The 23,102-nt window shown below is 34.4% G+C and overlaps 1 protein-coding gene across 1 annotated transcript in view; it reads left to right on the top strand.

The window, feature by feature from the left end:
• Positions 1-20,595, top strand: part of LOC142225748 (uncharacterized) — an 88,134-nt gene extending 67,539 nt beyond the window's left edge. Inside the window, exons 3-7 of the mRNA XM_075295574.1 lie at positions 1,220-1,496; positions 1,600-1,627; positions 4,546-4,630; positions 18,599-18,829; positions 18,895-20,595. Coding sequence (XP_075151689.1) covers positions 1,220-1,496; positions 1,600-1,627; positions 4,546-4,630; positions 18,599-18,829; positions 18,895-19,097 — 824 coding nt within the window. The 3' untranslated portion in view covers positions 19,098-20,595. The remainder of the gene's footprint in view (positions 1-1,219; positions 1,497-1,599; positions 1,628-4,545; positions 4,631-18,598; positions 18,830-18,894) is intronic.
• The last annotated feature ends 2,507 nt before the right edge of the window (positions 20,596-23,102 follow it).

Here is a 23,102-nt window from a genome sequence, read left to right as displayed (position 1 = left end):
AAATTGTCTTTCTATAGAAAATTTTGTCAAAATTTTTATTTCTATAGAAAATTTTGTCAAAATTTTATTTCCATAGAAAAAATTTTAATATTTTCTTTCTGTAGAAAATTTTGTCAAAATTTTATGTCTACTTTGTCAAACTGAATTATATACGTAATGGATCGATCTTTTTTGATTTAATATATACCACGTATTGACATACAATTTAGAAGATGATGTTAGGAGGTTTTAAGATACCTTGGCATCGGCAAGCGTTACCGCAACTTAAGTAATTCGATTGTGGATGGCAGTGTTTAGAAGAAGTTTCTACGCAATCCATGATGGAGGGTACATAAGCTTCGGCCTGGCCGAACTTACGGCCGTATATACTTGTTTTTTTTTTTTTACATATATTCCAGATATGTTCGGAAGATTCCGAAAAAATGTTCAACATTACATTGTACTATATTAAATTTTGAACTGTAAAATGTGTCTTATTAAAGACCTAAAGTCAGAAAAGAACAGTGTTTGATATAAACGAAATGGGCTGTGTTGTTGTTTCAAAAATAACTTTTTTTATTGAAAAAATAAAAATTTTGTAACAAACGAATTTTTTTGGTGATAAAAGTTTAAAATTTTCGAAGTAATTCAAAAAACTGTAACAAAAGAAAAACGTTTTCGGTACACGTTTTCCAAAGGTTTTTTTTTCTTTGCGTGTACTCTCATATACAGGAAAAAAGCTTACCCGGTTCCAATGATTGATTCCGATTCAAAGTAGCGGAAAATTACTCTAAAGATATATAAGGCACAAATTACTTTCCCTTCATAAACAGTGTTGCCAGTATTTTTCTGGCTCTTGTCCACAAATGAGAAATTTCGTACTCATTCTCGAAAACATATACCCAATTTGGGGGAAAATCCCCAATACTGGCGGCACTATTCGTAAACATCTTAACCACAAATTAAAATTCCAAATTCAAACTCATACGCTTCAGGGACATATTAATAACGATATCTCTTATTTCTGAACACGTTTAATGTGAAGTTCTACAAAATCATCGAATTTAAAGACAATTTCAAAGATATTTGAACAAAATTTCAGCCATATCTACTCGTAGTTACACTGCTGACAGTTGTTTACATTTTTCAAAAAGACCATTTTTAAAGATTCCTTTAGTTTAGTTTGGAATCACGGTTTGTTTTCTAAAATCTCGCTGTATATATTTTATTTTCATTACAGAACAACTTCTATGGAACCGATGGGCAGAAGAATGGGTTGTGTTATACGATGACTCTACCATGGCTTGGTTTACAGAGCCTGGACGTTCATCACCATCGGGAAAGATCCTTGTCAAAGAAGCCCCCGAAATGTTGGCAATTGCACATTGGACTGGACAAATTCCCAGGCGTCCCCCACTACCAGAAGGTTGTAGTGTCTCACAGTTGATAGCCTTGGGCTCAAGAAGAAAACGATCCAAGGTCTATTGGATGTTGGCCAAATCAGAACAGGAAGTTAGGTAGGGTTGGCTTATAATACACACCAAACATCATTGTCTATGGCCGTCTATTAAAACTTTTTTCCTTTTGTATCTTTCTTCTCTCCGCATTCCCTTTGTCCAGTGAATGGATTGATGCCATTACAAAAACAGTAAGTATTAATGTTGCTTTGGTTGGGGGGTCAATACAAAAAGAGTGTTCAAACTAATCTCCGGATGAATGAATGTGTTTGTGTGTAAACTATCATCACTATGAATGATGATGTTTGGGTATGAACATTAGGGTGAGTCCATTTGGGAAGCCACAAAATCCGATTACATATAATTTTGGGAAAAAGTAACTGGTCTGCGAGACCAGTTTTTTGTGTTTTAAGGAGATTTGAAACGAGCCTCTAAATATCCGATAGGGGCTAAGGCCAACATAAAGTATAAATGCATGACTTTTATAACGCTAACATTTGTCTTTAAATTTAAAATTTTTCTCATTCTACTATTTAAAAATCTCCTTTAATTCTTTTTTTTTATTAAGCCATTTATTGTTGTTTCACTCTATCCGCCCTTGGGTACTTTGTATATGTGGGTGTGTAAATATGTTTTATCCGTAAACTATCATCATTGTTGGGTTTATATACTCAAGATCTGACAATGTGGTTAAAAGAGGTGGCGCCCACGGTTCATACATTGAAGTGTTAGTGTTCGTAGTCGCCCACAGCCATCCTGTTTATCATACATTCTGTTCGTCCTGTTACCCACCCACTGAGACATTATTGCAAATACCACAATTCATTCATTGCATGGATGAATGGAAAACGATGATAAAAAACAATAACAGTGGAAAACGTCGACAGCAACAATAACAACAACGAAAAGTGAACACTGAATAATACCAAAAACCGAGACAAAAGAATGGAGAAAAAACAATAAACTTCCATAAAGTGAAAAAAACAATCTAATTACGTTAGTTCCTCCTCCCTGCGTGCCAACTCGTCTGGTTGGATTGGTTATCTGGATGGCTTGGTTGGTTCATTGTTTGGTTTTGCTGGTTGTCGGATGCTGGCATTGTTGTCACTTTTATTACCACTCGTATTCCATTCTCATTTTCTCATCCGGCTGACTAAACCACACTCGCACACACACACACATATGTGTGGATACTCCTATGACAGTGTAAGCGCCCAGCAGGAAAGAGCGACATTATACAGGCATTATATCGGTCCTCATGTAGTAAGCAGTTGTTATGCCACAGAAATGCCAACTCTGAAATGCTTATCAATTTTTGGTTAAGTAAAAAAGTTTGTATCACAAAGAAATGACCGAATTTTAAGAACGTTAACCCTGAAACGCGCACGGTATCTTTTAAGATACAACCAGAAAAAATGCTTACTTCTTAAAATGTTGATCGAATTCTATGAAATCAAGTTTGTTGCATTTAAAACATCATAACGCTATATTTAAAAATATGTGTGTTCGGAAAATGTTAGTATTTCTGAGTAATCTGCAGTCAACATTGAAAATAAAATTTTGACCAAAAATTTAAAAAACTACAAATTGGAAGTTTAATAATATTTACCAGAGATAAAATTAATGTTGGTAAAAAAAACTGTGTAATGTACAAATATCTCTATTCTCTACTAAAATCAAATTGTTTATTTTGAAATATAAACTTAGTTTAAAGCGCACTGTATTTTATTAAGATACAACCACTATTTTTTTTTTTTCAAAAATATAAAAACACATTATTTATTATTATTTTTTTTTTGAAAAAATATGGTATGCAGATGTTCTTTTTTAATATTTAGCATATTATATATTTTTTCGGTGGAATCGGTGATCTTGAGCATTTCAGGGTTAAATATCAGTGGGGGTGTATATTAAAACAGACATTAACATATAAAGGGTGATTCTTTTGAGGTTAGGATTTTCATGCATTAGTATTTGACAGATCACGTGGGATTTCAGACATGGTGTCAAAGAGAAAGATGCTCAGTATGCTTTGACATTTCATCATGAATAGACTTACTAACGAGCCACAACGTCGAATTTTCAGTGAATGGGCCCTAGAAAAGTTGGCAGAAAATCCGCTTTTTTATCGACAAATTTTGTTCAGCGATGAGGCTCATTTCTGGTTGAATGGCTACGTAAATAAGCAAAATTGCCGCATTTGGAGTGAAGAGCAACCAGAAGCCGTTCAAGAACTGCCCATGCATCCCGAAAAATGCACTGTTTGGTGTGGTTTGTACGCTGGTGGAATCATTGGACCGTATTTTTTCAAAGATGCTGTTGGACGCAACGTTACGGTGAATGGCGATCGCTATCGTTCGATGCTAACAAACTTTTTGTTGCCAAAAATGGAAGAACTGAACTTGGTTGACATGTGGTTTCAACAAGATTGCGCTACGTGCCACACAGCTCGCGATTCTATGGCCATTTTGAGGGAAAACTTCGGAGAACAATTCATCTCAAGAAATGGACCGGTAAGTTGGCCACCAAGATCATGCGATTTGACGCCTTTAGACTATTTTTTGTGGGGCTACGTCAAGTCTAAAGTCTACAGCCAGCAACTATTCCAGCTTTGGAAGACAACATTTCCGAAGAAATTCGGGCTATTCCGGCCGAAATGCTCGAAAAAGTTGCCCAAAATTGGACTTTCCGAATGGACCACCTAAGACGCAGCCGCGGTCAACATTTAAATGAAATTATCTTCAAAAAGTAAATGTCATGGACCAATCTAACGTTTCAAATAAAGAACCGATGAGATTTTGCAAATTTTATGCGTTTTTTTTTTTTTTAAAAGTTATCAAGCTCTTAACAAATCACCCTTTAATAGGCTTGATTTGGAAGCAATAACTATTGAATATTTTCGACTTTAGACAAATATGTTACAGCGCCTTATTATTTAAGTGTAACGGAATTTTCACTGCCGCATTTACAATGTGTAGGGCCTATGAATAAACCAACTGGACACATTAGTATGCATGAGTGTGTGTATTTAAGTGAAATTGTTTGTTTGTTTGTGTGTGTATGATGTTTGTGAATACTTACTTTAATCTGTTTTAAATCTCATCCACAGTTGCCACCCCCTCCCCAAATTGAATTGGTCGTGGATAAACCGCATTTAATGAATGTCTTACGCAGACCATTGGTACGCATACGACGTAAGTGTAAATGGTAACCTTATCATTATCCTTTTACTACATGCCTCCCTCTTTCCTCCTTTTGATACACTGAAAGAATTTTTTTGTTTTAAACTCGGCAAAAAAAGTAATATTGAGTAATGGAAAAATCCCTTTTAAATTTAAGGGTCCCTAAATCTGTATACATGAAATTTATCACTCAAGGTTTCCCTTCCTTACGCCTAAGTAGGGTGTTACCCAGTTCCTGATATTTTGTCTTATGAATTATTAATTTATCTAACATAAATTTGGTAATTTAAAAAAATCCTATGTATGTGTAACACATGATATAGAAACTTTTAAGGAAGAGGAGATTATTTTATTTTGTACGATTTTTTGGCATTTAAAGACACATTTGTAAGAAAAGGCGAACATTTTTTTGCAACCTAAGGTTTTGACCTCAATGTTAAGGGATCTTCTATAAAAATAAAATCTACATACATATATATACAAGTATGTGATTACAAAAGGACAATAAAAAACTTGAGGACCCTAGACAAATATATCATCTGGATATATTAATTCCAATTTTGCCTGCAGATATCTAACAAGTTAATACTCCATTAAAGTCCCCAAATTGACTATTTATAAACCATATTGGTTGAGATTTACATTTATAAACATTTATGTCATATTACCAATTTTTTTCAATTGTCCATCATTTGCTTTTTATTCTCTCATACACCAATTGTATTTTAAGAAATTTGGCTTTGTTATATTAATCAAAGCATATAAAATATCAATCAATATCAATCAAGATAGAATCTCACTTATTTCTCTAAGTGCGTAACTAATTGTATTTGTTATCTTCTCTATAAAGTCTTGAAATTATTCTTTTAAGATCCCTCTGTCCCTAACCACTTAATTTCTTCCTATGATGGTAGTCACTTTCTCGACATAGCCATAGTCAAGGTTCTTGTTACATTTTAATTAGAAATTGATTCGTTTGCAATGGACAAAAGATGAGATGAGGTCCTTTCTTAGTCTGTACTACAAAGATTAAATAAAATTCCTTTATTCACCAACATTGAGGAACGATTGTCTGCGAATGGATTGTTCTTCATATAATTTCTTTATTTCACGAGAAATTAATTTAAGAGAAGATTGACCAACTATCTCATAATTTTTCTAATTTGCCGATATTTCAGAAAAATTACACTAACTGATGGACAAATAAAATAAAGACCTTTTCATGTTAAAAAAAAAAAAAAACAAGTAAGAAAGGTCTAAAGTCGGGCGGGGCGACTATATTATACCCTGCACCACTTTGTAGATCTAAATTTTCGATACCATATCACATCCGTCAAATGTGTTGGGTGCTATATATAAAGGTTTGTCCCAAATACATACATTTAAATATCACTCGATTTGGACAGAATTTGATAGACTTTTACAAAATCTATAGACTCAAAATTTAAGTTGGCTAATGCACTAGGGTGGAACACAATTTTAGTAAAAAAAATATGGGAAAAAGTTAAATCTGAAGCAATTTTAAGGAAACTTCGCAAAAGTTTATTTATGATTTATCGCTCGATATATATGTATTTTGACCATTTTTGGTATTTTGACCATTTTTGTCGAAATCAGAAAAACATATATATGGGAGCTATATCTAAATCTGAACCGATGACAACCAAATTTGGCACGCATAGCTACAATGCTAATTCTACTCCCTGTGCAAAATTTAAACTAAATCGGAGTTAAAAATTGGCCTCTGTGGTCATATGAGTGTAAATCGGGCGAAAGCTAAAGGGTGATTTGTTAAGAGCTTGATAACTTTTTAAAAAAAAAAAACGCATAAAATTTGCAAAATCTCATCGGTTCTTTATTTGAAACGTTAGATTGGTCCATGACATTTACTTTTTGAAGATAATTTCATTTAAATGTTGACCGCGGCTGCGTCTTAGGTGGTCCATTCGGAAAGTCCAATTTTGGGCAACTTTTTCGAGCATTTCGGCCGGAATAGCCCGAATTTCTTCGGAAATGTTGTCTTCCAAAGCTGGAATAGTTGCTGGCTTATTTCTGTAGACTTTAGACTTGACGTAGCCCCACAAAAAATAGTCTAAAGGCGTCAAATCGCATGATCTTGGTGGCCAACTTACCGGTCCATTTCTTGAGATGAATTGTTCTCCGAAGTTTTCCCTCAAAATGGCCATAGAATCGCGAGCTGTGTGGCATGTAGCGCCATCTTGTTGAAACCACATGTCAACCAAGTTCAGTTCTTCCATTTTTGGCAACAAAAAGTTTGTTAGCATCGAACGATAGCGATCGCCATTCACCGTAACGTTGCGTCCAACAGCATCTTTGAAAAAATACGGTCCAATGATTCCACCAGCGTACAAACCACACCAAACAGTGCATTTTTCGGGATGCATGGGCAGTTCTTGAACGGCTTCTGGTTGCTCTTCACTCCAAATGCGGCAATTTTGCTTATTTACGTAGCCATTCAACCAGAAATGAGCCTCATCGCTGAACAAAATTTGTCGATAAAAAAGCGGATTTTCTGCCAACTTTTCTAGGGCCCATTCACTGAAAATTCGACGTTGTGGCTCGTTAGTAAGTCTATTCATGATGAAATGTCAAAGCATACTGAGCATCTTTCTCTTTGACACCATGTCTGAAATCCCACGTGATCTGTCAAATACTAATGCATGAAAATCCTAACCTCAAAAGAATCACCCTTTATATATGGGAGATATATCCAAATCTGAACCGATTTCAACCAAATTTGGCACCCATAGTTACGATGCTAATTCTACTCCGTATGCAAAATTTCAACTAAATCGGAGCAAAAAATTGGCCTCTGTGGGCAAATGAGTGTAAATCGGGCGAAAGCTATATATGGGAGCTATATCTAAATCTGAACCGATTTGGCTAATATTTTGCAAGTTTTTCGAGACTCATAAAATATTCGGATGTACGGAATTTGAGAAAGATCGGTTGATATACACGCCAATTATGACCAGATCGGTGAAAAATATATATGGCAGCTATATCTAAATCTGAACCGATTTTATCGTCTATGAGCCGAAACAGGACCCTATACCAAATTTTAGGACAATCGGACTAAAACTGCGAGCTGTACTTTGCACACAAAAATACACCAACAGACAGACGGACATCGCTAAATCGACTCAGAATTTAATTCTAAGCCGATTCGTATACTAAAAGGTTGGTCTATGATTACTCCTTTTTGGCGTTACATACAAATGCACAAACTTATTATACCCTGTACCACAGTAGTGGTGAAGGGTATAAATATTGGAAAAAAATATTGGCATTATTTTTACATTTCAAAATTTTTTTTTAAACCTGCCCCACAAAAAATTCAAACCAATAATTGGCCAACCTTGAACGTCGAATGGCACCAAAGATATGTGTGTTATTTTGAACTCCAATTTTTTCATTCAAACTACAGTTCACTCGCGGTAACGTGAACTAATTAAAACCGAGAGAGTTCACGTTAGCGAAAATTTTCACGTTAGCGAACTTCAGCGAATTTCAGAACAAAACATAGCCATATTCGGGAGTTTTACACGTTCTAGCTTAATAGTCTTTTATTTTTGTTATTAGTAATATTAAACATTTAATTTATTTACTTTCATTGAAAAATTAAAAAAAAAAGAAATCGGAAAAATATCAGTGGGTATGGAATTATAAAGCAATTTAAATTAAAAATTAAAATTCACGAAAAAAGCCAAACTAGATCAATAAACAATTTCGTAAGTGTATTTGTATTTGTCATTGTGAATCTGCCTTTAACGTCAAATTTCATGGTTTTCAGCCTTACGGAGTAGTTAGTGTAAGAAAAATCGTGTTCACGTTACCGCTAGTGCGCGGTATGTAATTTTATTTAAAAGTAAGATGTTACCTAACATATAGCGGCAGCCCGATATTTCAGACTCACTTAGACTATTCAGTCAATTGTGATACCACAGTGGTAAACTTCCCTCTTATCACTGAGTGCTGCCCGATTCTATATTAAGCTCAATGACAAAGGACATCCTTTTTATAGCCGAGTCCGAACGGGGTTCCACATTGAAGTGTGGTTTCACTTAGAGAAGCTTTGTGAACATAATATATGTTTGGAAGCATTTTGAGCCCAAAAATATTATATGCTTGGAAGAATTTTTCCCAAAGACGGTTGTGCTCATTCCCTAACATACTCGTTATTTTCACTTCCACGAAATATTTTAATTCTTGGCACCTTTTTCTGTAATACAAATAATGTTGAAGAAATTATTCACTTTTATAAATCTTTTAAATTTTACCTTTCGCCTGCACGGAGAATCGAACCGAGGACCATACAGTTTGTAAGCCAACACACTATCCACTGGGCTACGTAGCTGTTATGGTCACCAGCAGATAATTATCGTTATAAGTTACATTTATATAGCATAGTTTGCAGCGCCCACGAGCCCATACAAACACAACATTATTTAACAGAAACATACATTTGTTTGCCACGTGGAGCAGTGGTTAGCATGTCTGCCTTGCATGCAAAGGGTCGTGGGTTCAATCCCTGCTCCGACCGAACACTTTTTTTTTAATTTACACATTTATATTTATACTATTAATGTGTCTTTGTTTATTCAATTCAAATCAAATAATAAAAAATGGAAAATAATTTTCTATATCAATTCAAAGGTAATTCGATGCCATAAATATTTTAACACAAAGGTTACTGAGATACAGGATATATCACATCCTCCGTGCCAATTTGTTTGCCATCATCGGAGAGTAGCGAATAGGTTTGCGTTTAACCCTCTCCGATTTCCTCAAACGTGGTATTGGATTTTCCCTACTATATACAGCGTCACCAACATCTGGAGTGTGGATCTGTTGTGGGAGTGGTATTGATTCTGGGTGTTCATTGGTATTATTACTGTCCCTTCCGACAATTGGAGTATCTCTCGAATTAATTGTAGAAGAGTCTCCATCGATCAACAATGGGACAGAATACGTGTTGATCCCGCCCAGCTTCGACTCACAAGCATCCATTAATAATCGGGCGGCTTGAGACAATTCGGTGAACTCTGACGATACATTTGACCTTTTTATTTGATTTCTATGTCTTTTAATTAATGAATTATTTCCACTTCTAATCCAATACATTACATTGCCCATCCGTTTTAGTATGACCCCCGGTAGCCATCTTTCCCCTTTGCCAAAGTTCTTGAACACAATTCTTTCATTAACGTTGAAATACTTCGATTTTGCTTCCGTTTTTTCTTCATCCCTCCATGAATTCATTGTAGGATTCAACAAAGACAACAATGTTCGGGGTTGGCGCCCATGAAGCAGTTCTGCAGGCGATTTGCCATTCTTGTTTGGGGTTGTTCTATACGTACTCAAAAAAGCTAGTAGGGCAGTTTCGAGACTCTTACCTCCCTCAATTTGCTTTTTTAATGATGTTTTCACTGTTCTCACAAATCTCTCGGCTTGTCCATTTGACGCTGGATGAAACGGTGAAGTTGTTAAGTGCTTAATGCCGTTTTTCTCACAAAAACAGTAAAATTCATGTGACGTAAATTGAGTTCCGTTATCTGTTACAATGGTTTCCGGTAAGCCTTCCGTCGCAAAAATTGACTGCAGAGCTCTTATTGTCACTGTCGACGTAGCATTTTTCATCTTTACTATATACGGAAATTGAGAATAGGTGTCGATAAGAACTAACCACATATAATCATGGAATGGTCCAGCGAAATCTAAATGTATTCGTTGCCACGGAGCAGAAGTCTCCGGCCAAGGTGAAAACTGCTTAGGAGGATCTGAAGAATGTATAATGCATGCGCGACAAGATGATACCAGTCTACAAATATCATCGTCTATCTTGGGCCACCAACAATAACGTCTACTTATCTGCTTCATGCGAACAATACCCCAATGACCTTCATGCATCATCTCTAAAACTTTAGAACGTAACTGCTTTGGGATAACTATACGGTTGTAGTCAGTCAGCATAATCAAGACTCCATCGCGTTGTGTAAGGTTGTATCGGTGATGAAAATACGGCAAGCAGTCTTTGTCAGCCACTTTTTCGGGCCACCCCTCTAGTACCCAGTTTAAAACTTGTCCTAATATTCGATCTTTTTTAGTGTGCTCTGCGACTTGTTTTGCATTCACGGGAAAATTTTCTAAACTTGCTATAACATGAACCTCATTTCCCTCCACCGACTCATCAAATCTTTTATCCTCTTTGTAAGGTAATCTGGACAATGCGTCGGCATTTCCGTGGTGTTTAGTGCCTTTATACTTTATTGTATAATTATATCCAGAAAGGATCACGGCCCACCTCTGAAGACGATTCGCCGTGGTTGTTGAAATTCCTTTCGTTGGACCAAATATAGTGACCAGTGGTTTGTGATCCGTCACTAATATGAACTCCCGTCCGTATAAATATTCATGAAATTTTCGAACACCAAATATAATAGATAGAGCTTCTTTTTCTATCTGGCTGTAGTTCTTTTGGCTCTCTGACAGGGTTTTTGATGCATAGGCAATCGGTCGTTCTGAACCATCAGGGAATTTGTGTGATATTACAGCTCCCAATCCATACGACGAAGCATCAGTTGCTAAAACAATTCCCATGTTCTCATCATAATGTACCAGCTCTGCTATTTCCACTAGCTGTCTTTTCAATTCTTGAAATGAACTTTCTTGTTGGTCTCCCCAAACGAATTTTTGTTCCTTCTTACGAAGTAGATTTAAGGGACCGCATATGGTAGAATAATTGTTAATAAAATTGCAATAATAATTTACTTTTCCCAAGAAAGACTGTAACTCTGAAATATTTTTGGGCCGAGGCAGTTTCTTGATTGCCTCTGTTCTTGCACCCGAAGGAACAATCCCAGACTTAGTTATTACATGACCTAAGTACTCAATTTCTGACTTTAAAAACGAGCATTTATCACGATTGCATCGAAATCCCCCCTCTGTCAACCTTTGGAACAAGAGTCTTAAGTTCTTTAAATGATCTTCTTCTGTATCTCCCGTTACAATTATATCATCTAAGTAATTGACACAACCTGGTATGTCTTGGATTGTCTGTTCGATTAGGCGTTGAAATATGGCGGGAGCACTAGCAACACCAAATGGTAACCTCTGGTATTGGTACAATCCTAATGGGGTGTTGACTACCAAAAGTGCCTTAGATTCTTCATCCATTTCAATTTGTAGGTATGCATCTGATAAGTCTATCTTAGAAAAATAGCTTCCATTTCGTAGTTTATGAAACAAATCTCTAATACGGGTTATAGGATATCTTTCCACGTCCATCTGAGGATTAATTGTAAGTTTGAAATCTGCACAAACCCTAATTTTGTTGTTGGGTTTTGGCACTATAACAAGTGGAGATGCCCATTGACTGTATTTAATCGGTTTCCATATACCTAACTTAATTAACCTTTCTGCTTCTTCCTTAAAAAGGTCATTCATAGCATACGGAATTGGTCTAGATTTAAAAAATTTTGGCCTGGCATTCGATTTCATATATATATGTCCCATCATAGTTTTACATAAGCCGAGTTCTTTTGAAAACAGTTTTTTATATTCTTTACATATATTTTCTATATGTACGTTGTCCTCAATCTTAAAAATATGAACTCTTTTAAATTCATCGTACCAATTGAGTCCGAATATATTTGAACACTCTACTGAGTCCGCAACAATAAGCTCCAAGTTTTTTATTTCCCCTTCAATTTTTACTTCAACTTTCAGTAAACCCAATACGGGAATTTCGGTCTTACCATATCCGAAGAGCTTAACGTCTGTGTATTGCAGTTGGGGGCTTCCTAGCTGGTTGTACCCTCTGATTCCAATAACAGATTTCATAGCACCTGTATCAAATTGAAACTCCATTTCCTTACCGTTAATTTCCACGTTCAGAACTAATTTGTTGCCTGTTCTTGTAATGATACTATCATCAACATCACATGAAAGCATTGCAAATTCGTCTTCTACCGTTCGTATGTGAGTATTAGTATTCTGATTTGACTTGCATACCGGGGCAATATGACCGATTTTCTTGCATATATAACATTGGGCTCTACGATATTTACATTGTTCTTTCTCATGTGTCTTAAAACAGCCCGTGCATGATGGCCACTGCTGACTCGATTTCCATTTCCTATAGTCTTGATTCGAGCTTTGGTCGTATGTTTTCCTGGAACTATTTCTTACCACTAAAATCTCTGAATCGCCAGTATTATTAGCTTTTATACTATTAATTGTTTTCTGGGTAGTTTCAAATGTCTCAGCAATCTGCATCACTTCCTTAAGTGTTGGTTCCTCCTTATGTAGTGCAGCAGTTCTAACCGGTTCATCCGGTGTATATAAGATCACTATATCTCGAATAAGTTCATCAGAATATTCAGTAGAACAGGTTGCATTTCTACATACAAAATTACACTCTCTGGCCATACCTCTCAATTCAGTAACCCACTGATTGTAAGTTTCTCCTTCTCGTTTCAATCTCTTATAAAACTCATATCTTGCTTTGATTACATGTGTCTTACTTTTGTAGTGTGTTTGTAAGCTGCTGATCAACTCTGTGTAGGACAATAACTGTAGTCTCTCCTTCCCAACAAGTTTCTGTAGAACGCAAAATGTTTTATCTCCAATCCAAGATAATAAAAAGGATCTTTTGCGACCGTCATCATCCACTCCATAAGCTTTAAAATGTTCCTCTAGTTGTCTCTTATAGGAATCAAATTCGGTCACTTCTTCCTCAAAGTGATGAAATTTCGGCACTGATATACTTCCTGGCAATGTACTAACAGCTGGACTAGCTATACGCTGGTTCAATACACTTGCAAAGAATTTCTGTTGTTGTGTCAGCATTTGTTGTGCCCAAGCTTGCTGACGTTCCAAAATTTGTTCAAACGCTTGCTCCATTATATTTTTATCCTCGTCGCCAATTAATGTGTCTTTGTTTATTCAATTCAAATCAAATAATAAAAAATGGAAAATAATTTTCTATATCAATTCAAAGGTAATTCGATGCCATAAATATTTTAACACAAAGGTTACTGAGATACAGGATATATCAACTATATTAAATTTTTATAATGAAACTTCGAAATGTGGGTTATTAAAGATTTATAGTCATTAACAGTGCTTGATATAAACGAAATTGGCTGATTTTTGGATAAAATATTATTTTTTATTGACAAAATAACAATTTTGTAACAAAAAACTGTTTTTGGTACAAAACTTTAAAATTTGGAAGGAATTCAAAAGCTCTAACAAAAGAAGAACGTGGAGTCGAGTATAAACATACATAAATAATGTTATAATATAAACATAAGTTTATTTAGGTGTGAACAGTTTTTAGTAGCATTTAACACCATCGGTCTAAAATGCGTTTTACTTTTCTTTAATAATTCATTTTAAAGAAAATAAACTTTTTAAATTGTTTTAGCTGCAAAACTCGAACTTAATGCCCGATTTTATATTTGAAGGTGTCCGTCAACACTTCTTGGACTACTTATTAATAAAGAGGAACTAAACTTTGTTTTTATACATTTTACTGTGTAATTTTTCACTATTTCTTCCTTATTTCATTTTACTGTCCTAACTCTAACAAGTATATAAGGCCGCAAGTTCGGCCAGGCCGAATCTTATGTACCCACCACCATGGATTGCGTAGAAACTTCTACGAAAGACTATCATCCACAATCGAATTACTTGGGATGTGGTATCTTAAAACTTCTTAACATCGTTTTCTAAATTGTGATTTAGTACATACATTGTATATATTAGACAAAAAAGTTATGTATAGTTAAGTCTACAAATAATTACGAATCGATATGGACTTTTTGTACGTAGAGAGCCAGAATTGAAATATGGGGGTCGCTTATACGGGGGCTATATACAATTATGAACTTGATATGGACCAATTTTTGTGTGATTGGAAATCGATTTATCTAAGGGATATATATAACTATATACCGATATGGACCTAGTTACGCATGGTTGTTAACGACCATATACTAGCACAATGTACCAAATTTCAACTCACTCGGATGAAATTTGCTCTTCCAAGAGGCTCCAAAACCAAATCTCGGGATCGGTTTATATGGGACTATGCACGATTATGGACTGATATGGACCCTTTTTGGCATGGATGTTAAATATCATATACTACCACCACGTACCAAATTTCAAGCAGATCGGATGAATTTTGCTTCTCCAAAAGGCACCGGAGGTCAAATCTGGGGATCGGTTTATATGGGAGCTATATATAATTGTGGACTGATATGAACCAATTCCTGCATGGTTGTTGGATACCATATACCAACATCACGTACCAAATTCCAACCGAATGGGAAGAATTTTGCCCTTCCAAGGGGCTCTGGGGGTCAAATCTGGGGATCGGTTTATATGGGGCCTATATATAATTATGGACCGATATCGACCAATTTTTGCATGGGAGTTTGAGACCATATATTAACACCACGTACCAAATTTCAAATGAATCAGATGAATTTTGGTCTTCCAAGGGGTTTCGGAGGTCAAATCTGGTGATCGGTTTATATGGGGGCTATATAATTATGAACCGATGTGGACCAATTTTTGCATGGTTGTTAGAGACCATATACTAACATCACGTACCAAATTTCAGCTGGATCGGATGAAATTTGCTTCTCTTAGAGGCCTCGCAAGCCAAATCGGAGGATCGGTTTATATGAGGGCTATATATAATTATGGACCGATGTGGACCAATTTTCGCATGGTTGTTAGAGACCATATACTAACACCATGTACTAAATTTCAGCCGGATCGGATGAAATTTGCTTCTCTTAGAGGCCTCGCAAGCCAAATCGGGGTATCGGTTTATATGGGGGCTATATATAATTATGGACCGATGTGGACAAATTTTTACATGGTTGTTAGAGACCATATACTAACACCATGTACCAAATTTCAGCCGGATCGGATGAAATTTGCTTCTCTTAGAGGCCTCGCAAGCCAAATCGGGGGATCGGTTTATATGGGGGCTATATATAATTATGAACCGATGTGGACCAATTTTTGCATGGTTGTTAGAGACCATATACTGACACCAGCCGGATCGGATGAAATTTGCTTCTCTTAGGGGCCTCGCAAACCAAATCGGGGGATCGGTTTATATGGGGGCTATATATAATTATGGACCGATGTGGACCAATTTTTGCGTGGTTGTTGGAGACCATATACTAACACCATGTACCAAAATTCAGACGGATCGGATGAAATTTGCTTCTCTTAGAGGCCTCGCAAGCCAAATATTGGGGTCAGTTTATATGGGGGCTATACGTAAAAGTGGACCGATATGGCCCATTTGCAATACCATCCGACCTACATCAATAACAACTACTTGTGCCAAGTTTCAAGTCGATAGCTTGTTTCGTTCGGAAGTTAGCGTGATTTCAACAGACGGACGGACGGACATGCTCAGATCGACTCAGAATTTCACCACGACCCAGAATATATATACTTTATGGGGTCTTAGAGCAATATTTCGATGTGTTACAAACGGAATGACAAAGTTAATATACCCCCCATCCTATGGTGGTGGGTATAAAAAGAGTATAGTGCCCTTTCGTTATTTTGAAGACCCCTGATTTCTTTTAACGAACCAAGAAAAAAATTGTGCCCATAATGCCAAAATGATAAACAAAACACATGTCCACACATACATAAAATGCTGCTCTCAAGGCGAAAACACATGTTTTTTTTTCAAATGTCTATTCTCTTGGTTCTGAATGTCCATTCTCTTTATTCAAATTAAATAATATTTAGACTTAAGCATATCAAATTTTTGGGCTTATCATAAAACAGTTTTCCGAAACAACATACCAGCGGTTTCACAGAAATTGTTCTCTTTTGATTCTTTCGCTGTGTTATGTTGATATCTTTCGTCAACTCTCCCGGTTTTCATCTCTATTTCTTTCTCTATACTCTCTCTGTCGCTTTGAATAAAATATCACAACATATGTATGTTTAGTCGAAATTTGTAAATTTATATATGTTTGCATTCACACATACGATTTTTATGAAACATTTATGCCCCAAACATAATATATTCTAACATATTAACATAGATGTCCCAAACATTTAGTGTTAATTTAGGAACATTACATGCTTGCACTTAAATATATTGTGTTTTAAAATTGTGCCCGAAACACATTTTGTTTATATCGGAACATATACAAAACATATTTTTCTAAGAGTGTGCAAAAAATGAATTTTAATTTTTTCGGTTTAAGAAATTTTTATATCTGACGCAGTTCTGTGTCGGAAAATCAAGAAAAAATATTTAATTTAAAGCGGAAAAATGTGAATATATATTCAAGGACAGTAAAAGCTTCCAAAACTATAAAAATGGCGACGACGCTGAGATCAATGGCACAAGAATCATTGTGAAAGAAAACAATCAGCTTATTTGATAAATGATAAATTTGACTCGGGAAATGATATACATTATCTTTGTTTGATGCTAAATAAAATACATTGGTCTTGAAGAGGTTGAAGATGTTTACTTTAATTGTGCAGTTTTCTTTTCTATGATGTGAATGTGATGACTATAACAACTATATATACAGATCTTTGTCAATTTAGTATAAATAGCGCATTTTAATATCAATAGATTTGTGATCGTGGTCAGCTCAGGACTCCTTGATATAGAACATGAGTTCCTCAAAGAGTGGAAGCTGGAATAAATACTTGAACAATATACATTTTTTTTAATAATAGTTACAGCTTTTTTACCATTTGTTACAATTTGTCTCTAAAGACCAAAGGCATTGAACTACAAACCATTTGTTCCAATTGGTTGTAAATCGTTGGAGTCAGTCTAGCTCATCTAATGGCTGATATCTAGTTCCTTTATTTAATTTTTTGTAATTTTTGAAGATTAGTCACTTTACTTCTTACCAAATTTCATTTTTTAAATTTATTTTTCAATTGTTCGATTAATAAAGTCTAAATAACTTCTTCAAAAATTAATCACTAAACTCGTCGCTAGTAAATTTAACGGCGACGATATTGGCGACAAAAAGCGACACCAGGAATACCGATTTTCGTCGATAGCAGAATATATCGACGAACGGAATACCAATTAGTGGCGACAGACGAAAAGCGACAAAAAGCGACGGCGAGGGCGTCTTCAAGAATAAGGGTGATTTACTTATTTTTCTCAAATCGAAATTTTCTAAAACTAACCTAAATTTTCTAAAAGTAACCATAATTTTACTTCCTGGTGAGTTCACTGTTTTTTGAGTATAGATTTAAAGCTGAATAACTATCTAAAATTTCTTTACTTTAACGAAGCCATATCTTTGGCTTGGAATCAATACCAAATTCCAAGTAAATTTGTTTAGTACAAACTTTGGGGATTGTAATGATAATCAAAGAGTCGAAAAGACCATTTTACAAATTGAAAAGTCAGCTTTTCGACTTTTTTCCATTAGTGGAAAGTCGACTTTTGTCGTCACTACTTTCGAATGAGTTACATTCACCAATGTGGTATCACAATGGACTGAATAGTCTACGTGAGCCTGATACATCGGGCTGCCACCTAACCTAACCTACATTAGAAGAAAATCTGCATTACGCTCCCCTTTCAATTCAAATTCAATTTTTTCGTTCAACATCGTTTAGCCAATTTTGATCCATATTAATGTCTATTATGGACAACATTATAGAACGATTAATCCATTTGACTTAATTTTCAAAAAAAAAAAAATTTCGCCATTAAAGATTACAAAAAGTACTTTTTTAACCCTAAGCCGATTAGTCAAAAAAAAAAAAAACTATATATGCGCCTACTTCACATAGATCGACATTTTTATACCTTGACCCCTTAGTAAAGAAATCTAATGGAACTATTCAATAGTTCTTTCAACACACATATCTGTGTATTTAACAATTCTATGTCATGTTTGTGTGTCATTATCTCTGTTCTAGCTGCCACAACATCTGAAGTCAAACAACGCAAAGCTTTGGCGAATAGTAAATCTCACTCACGCTCTTTGGCCACTCAAAGGGCTTTTTATAATCAGAATCCTTTAGTGAAAAGTGATGCTGCTGTAGCGATCCTAAGCAAAAATCCAGATTCAAAGGCAGCTTTAGCCTGTGCACTGCCCTGGGGTCATGGCTGGGGATGGGCGACATTACCGAATGGTGTGTGGAGTGGAGGTAAGAAAACATTTTTTTCTCGCAATACCAAGCATGTCAATAACAATGTTGCTTTCCCCTTAAAGGTTTAACATGGTCCCAATGTGAGGACACATTCACTTTACATGCACTGCCAACTACGCATTGCACCAATCTAATTGACACCTCCTGCAGTGGGGCTGTATACCATACCGACATTGGAGGTTTCGATTTTCATGGCTCAACTGTGGAAGATCTGGGTGGTGAGGACTTTGACTATGCCATGGACTGTGGCGATTTTATATTTTAAGCAAACCGCCTGCCCACCACTACCCGAAACCAATTGAGATTGCCCCCAGTAGTGTCGTTTAAAATATTTCCAAGCTAAAGAAGCATTAACGGACCCCACCCTAAACTGACAAACAAAATACATAATAATAATAAACCCGAAGCGTTGTCCCAAAATAAAACGCCTCCAGCAGTGAGCCTTTCGACAAAACACTCTTTTAATATTAAAACGAATAAAAAAACAAGCAAACAAAACAAGAAATCATAAAAGGAATTTAGATAAAATGAAAACAAATACAACAAAAGAATGCCAAACAATAAAAGAAACAAATAAAACTAAAGCCCGAATACAAAAAACAACAAAAAGAAAATGTCAAACAAGTGCAGACAATAGTTATAGAAAAATGTTTACAACATAATTTCGTATGTGTAGACTAGCCCACTTATACACCTTTGGACATCCATTTATCCTAAACTCAAGTGCATGTGAATCAGGCAAATCGCAAAAACCCCATTTAATAGTGAATCAAATTAATTGTGTTTCAACTTTCACAGCATCGCCAACAACTAAATATAAAGGGAAACACTGTTAAAGAAAACCAACTCCTTACATTTTTAAGAGGAAAAAATCAAGAATAACAACAAAAACAGAATTATATACGGGTATTTGATTTAATAGAATTTATTTAATACCAAACCTCAACAAAAGAAAAAGAAACCCAAAGAGATAGCTTCACAATCACACACCCCACATCTATTCAAAGTAAATTCTCCTCTCATCACGAATCTCACCTGAGAGACTTATCTCACCTCAAGACAAACTAAAACTAAAAGGCCACTAATCACTCAATCAAAACATCCGTTAGGGAAACGGAAGTAATGCGGGCGATCAACAGGTTGGCCTCAACGACAAATCTAAAACCATACACACACACAAAATGTGTATGTTTGTCGATCAAGTGCGATTCGAAATAAGTTCACTGCAATTTATACTGAATTTTGATAGAAAATATTTACAAATGCTCTTAATTTTTTTGGTTTTCTTTTTAATTGGCCCATCGTCGTTAGAAAAAAAAAAACAAACAAACAAAATGAGAAATAAAACATTTTTTAGTAATTTTAATAAGACAAAAACAAATGGCAAAGAAAATCCATTTCTCAATCCCCCATGAAACAAACAATATTTTAGAGAACTAAAACAAAAATCGATGTTTTTAGAACGAAATGTCATAGCAATTAAGGTGTCAAATAAAACGGGAAAATCCCTTCCAAAACAAAGTTATTTTTTTTTTCGAAAAACCCAAATTAGTATAATAGGCTATAATTAATACTAAAACTAAATTAAAAAAATTGTTGTTTGTGGAAATAGGTGTTACATATTCCGGTTAAACAAAATAAAAACAAAAGCTCCCCACCATTAAAAAAAAAAACAAAACTAAACGCGATATTAACTCCAATCAAATCAACCAAAACAGCTATATGGAAATTTAAAATAAATAAACCTGCATTCTAAAAAAAAACCTCACCCCAAAACGATATATGCAACAAGTTTTGTAAGATTTTTTCAAGGAATAGATTTCCTTTATTATAGATTTAAAATTTGGTTTCTATGGGAAATTTAATAAGAGACTTTACAATTTATTTTTTTTCTAAATTTTTGATTTTCGAATCTCTAAATTACCTTAATCCATATAAATCACCTCTAATAAATCTGAATAATAAATTTAATAACAATTTACCCTACTAACAAAGGACATGCTGGCTATGTTCGTTAAAAAAAAAGAAATTAAATAAAAAACAATGTTAATTAGTATTAAGTTTATAATATATATATTTATGTAAATATTTGAATAAAACGAAATTTTCCAGATTCAGACATGGATCGAATGCCACAAGGGACAAGTTCATGTTCCTTGTATATGGTCCTAAGCTTACCACTGTGCTATTATATCAATTTTTTATTATTGCAAAGTACTGATTGTTAATATTCTTGGAAACGATATGGTTTGAAATTTACATTTCCATATTTTCCAAAATATTGGTCGCAGATGTTACGGGTTAGTATATATATCATTGTCTCAATTAAATGAAATCCAAAAGAAAATCTCAAATCCACAGAAAAATCCAAAACTACTAACGGCCATTTTCATGTAGCTCCGTCAGGCTTTAACTGCCAGTTACCAGAAAGAAAATTGCAAATATCTTCTCTCCGGTTAACTTTAGCTGAAAAATTTTCAGCAGTTAAGTTCCTAACTGGCATATGAAATATATAAGCAAGATGACAGATATGTCCATGGTAAGGTATAAAAGTTCGTTAGCTAACGTAGCACTAACGGAGCTTCATGAAAATGGGGGTAAATCATATAAAATTACAAAAAAAAATATTTATATAAATAAATATGAACATAATAAATAAATGTTTCATATAAAAAAAATATGCGATCAAAATCAAAACAAAGAAAAAATTAATTGTATTTTAAAAATAGTTGAGTGTGCCGATGAAATCAATTAAGAATTTAATCAAGTATATGTTTTTATTTTTAACAATTCTGGGCAGTAGCTGCTCATTTTATACATACTGATCGAATTATCCAGGTGGGGGCTTTGCTTTTAGAAATAAAGAAGTATTTTCTATTCCTACAGAAACTAAGGCAACTTAATTGGCCTGATGATCTTCGACCTACAACAAGGAGAGTCTTTCCTTCTAAAGCACTTGAATTTAGTGCGATTTGAGGGCTTTGCCATATTCCACATTGAATTCCTGGATTAATTTTTATACCCAATGTCTATAAAATGGTAATCGTAGTTCCCCTATGGAAGCTAGAGGGAGAAAGATTCAAGTATGTGTGGAATTATACATGTCGATTGTCCTTCCCTCACCAATAGGCATTACCATAACCGCTCCAAGAATATTAACAAATGGCCCTGCTGGTATTTTGAAAAATTAAGAGAAACTTATTTCTATACTCTAAAAAAATGCACTTAGAAAGCACATAATTTTTATGTATTTTTTTCACTTTGAGAAAATTGGTTTTCAAAGTTTCATATTGACACATATGATATTAATATTCCACACATAATATTTTGGAACTCTTATAAAATTATATATGATAAAAATATAATATACAAATATGTATTTTTCTAATGAAAATCAACAAAGACAGTTGTGAAGCCAGCACCTCATTTAAAGGCGATAGCGTATATATATATAAAATATATTTTGTCATATAAATTTTTAAAAGACACACTCACACATAAATATAGCAAAAACAAAAACATATACATATATTTTTAAAGCAGTTACAATTTTTTATAATTGAATATAAATGAACTTAAAATATACAGAGGTATATAATTTGTTAAATTGTTAAAGAATTTATTATTTACAATAGATAAATATGTTTGGTTCATATAAAAATTTCTTTCTATTTTATCCGGTTTCAAAAAATTTATAGAAAAATGTGCTATAAAAAAATCTTATAAAACAATTTGGGGTTGAACAATATAACAAATACAAGGAACAGGATTTAATAAATGTGTTGCAATTGTTATTAAAAGTATTCACCTGGACAGACCTGGAGATAAGAAAGGGAGTCATTTTATCATATGATTTGCTTAAAAAAAATAATGCTTTAAAAAATGTTTGTGATTGAAAAGTATTGAATATAATGCTGTCCAAAAGCTTCGCCTCAAATATTTTCAAAATTTTTCTACAATAGACTTAGCATTTTTTCGACAAAATTTAAATAATTTGTACCATTTCATTAATCCTTACTCGGGTTTTAATCTATTTGAAACAAAAAAAAAATATTAAATTACCCTTTAAAAATATAAAAAAATAGTTATAAAATATTTAATTAAAAGAACTTCCTTATTAGTTAAAATAAAGAACATATTTGGGAGGATATTTTTGGAAGTGCTTTTAAAGTTGTGCCTTTAGAAGTACTTCCAAATTTGTTTGCTAGGTATATTAATTTCATGTGTGGTCGAGGCCATTAATTCGAAATTAATCGACTGTATTGTTTCA

This window comes from Haematobia irritans, chromosome 1 (genome assembly GCF_050003625.1).
Source record: "Haematobia irritans isolate KBUSLIRL chromosome 1, ASM5000362v1, whole genome shotgun sequence".
NCBI classification, from domain to species: domain Eukaryota; kingdom Metazoa; phylum Arthropoda; class Insecta; order Diptera; family Muscidae; genus Haematobia; species Haematobia irritans.
Note: the sequence above shows the minus strand (reverse complement) of the source record. Positions and strands in the feature narration are given on the sequence as shown.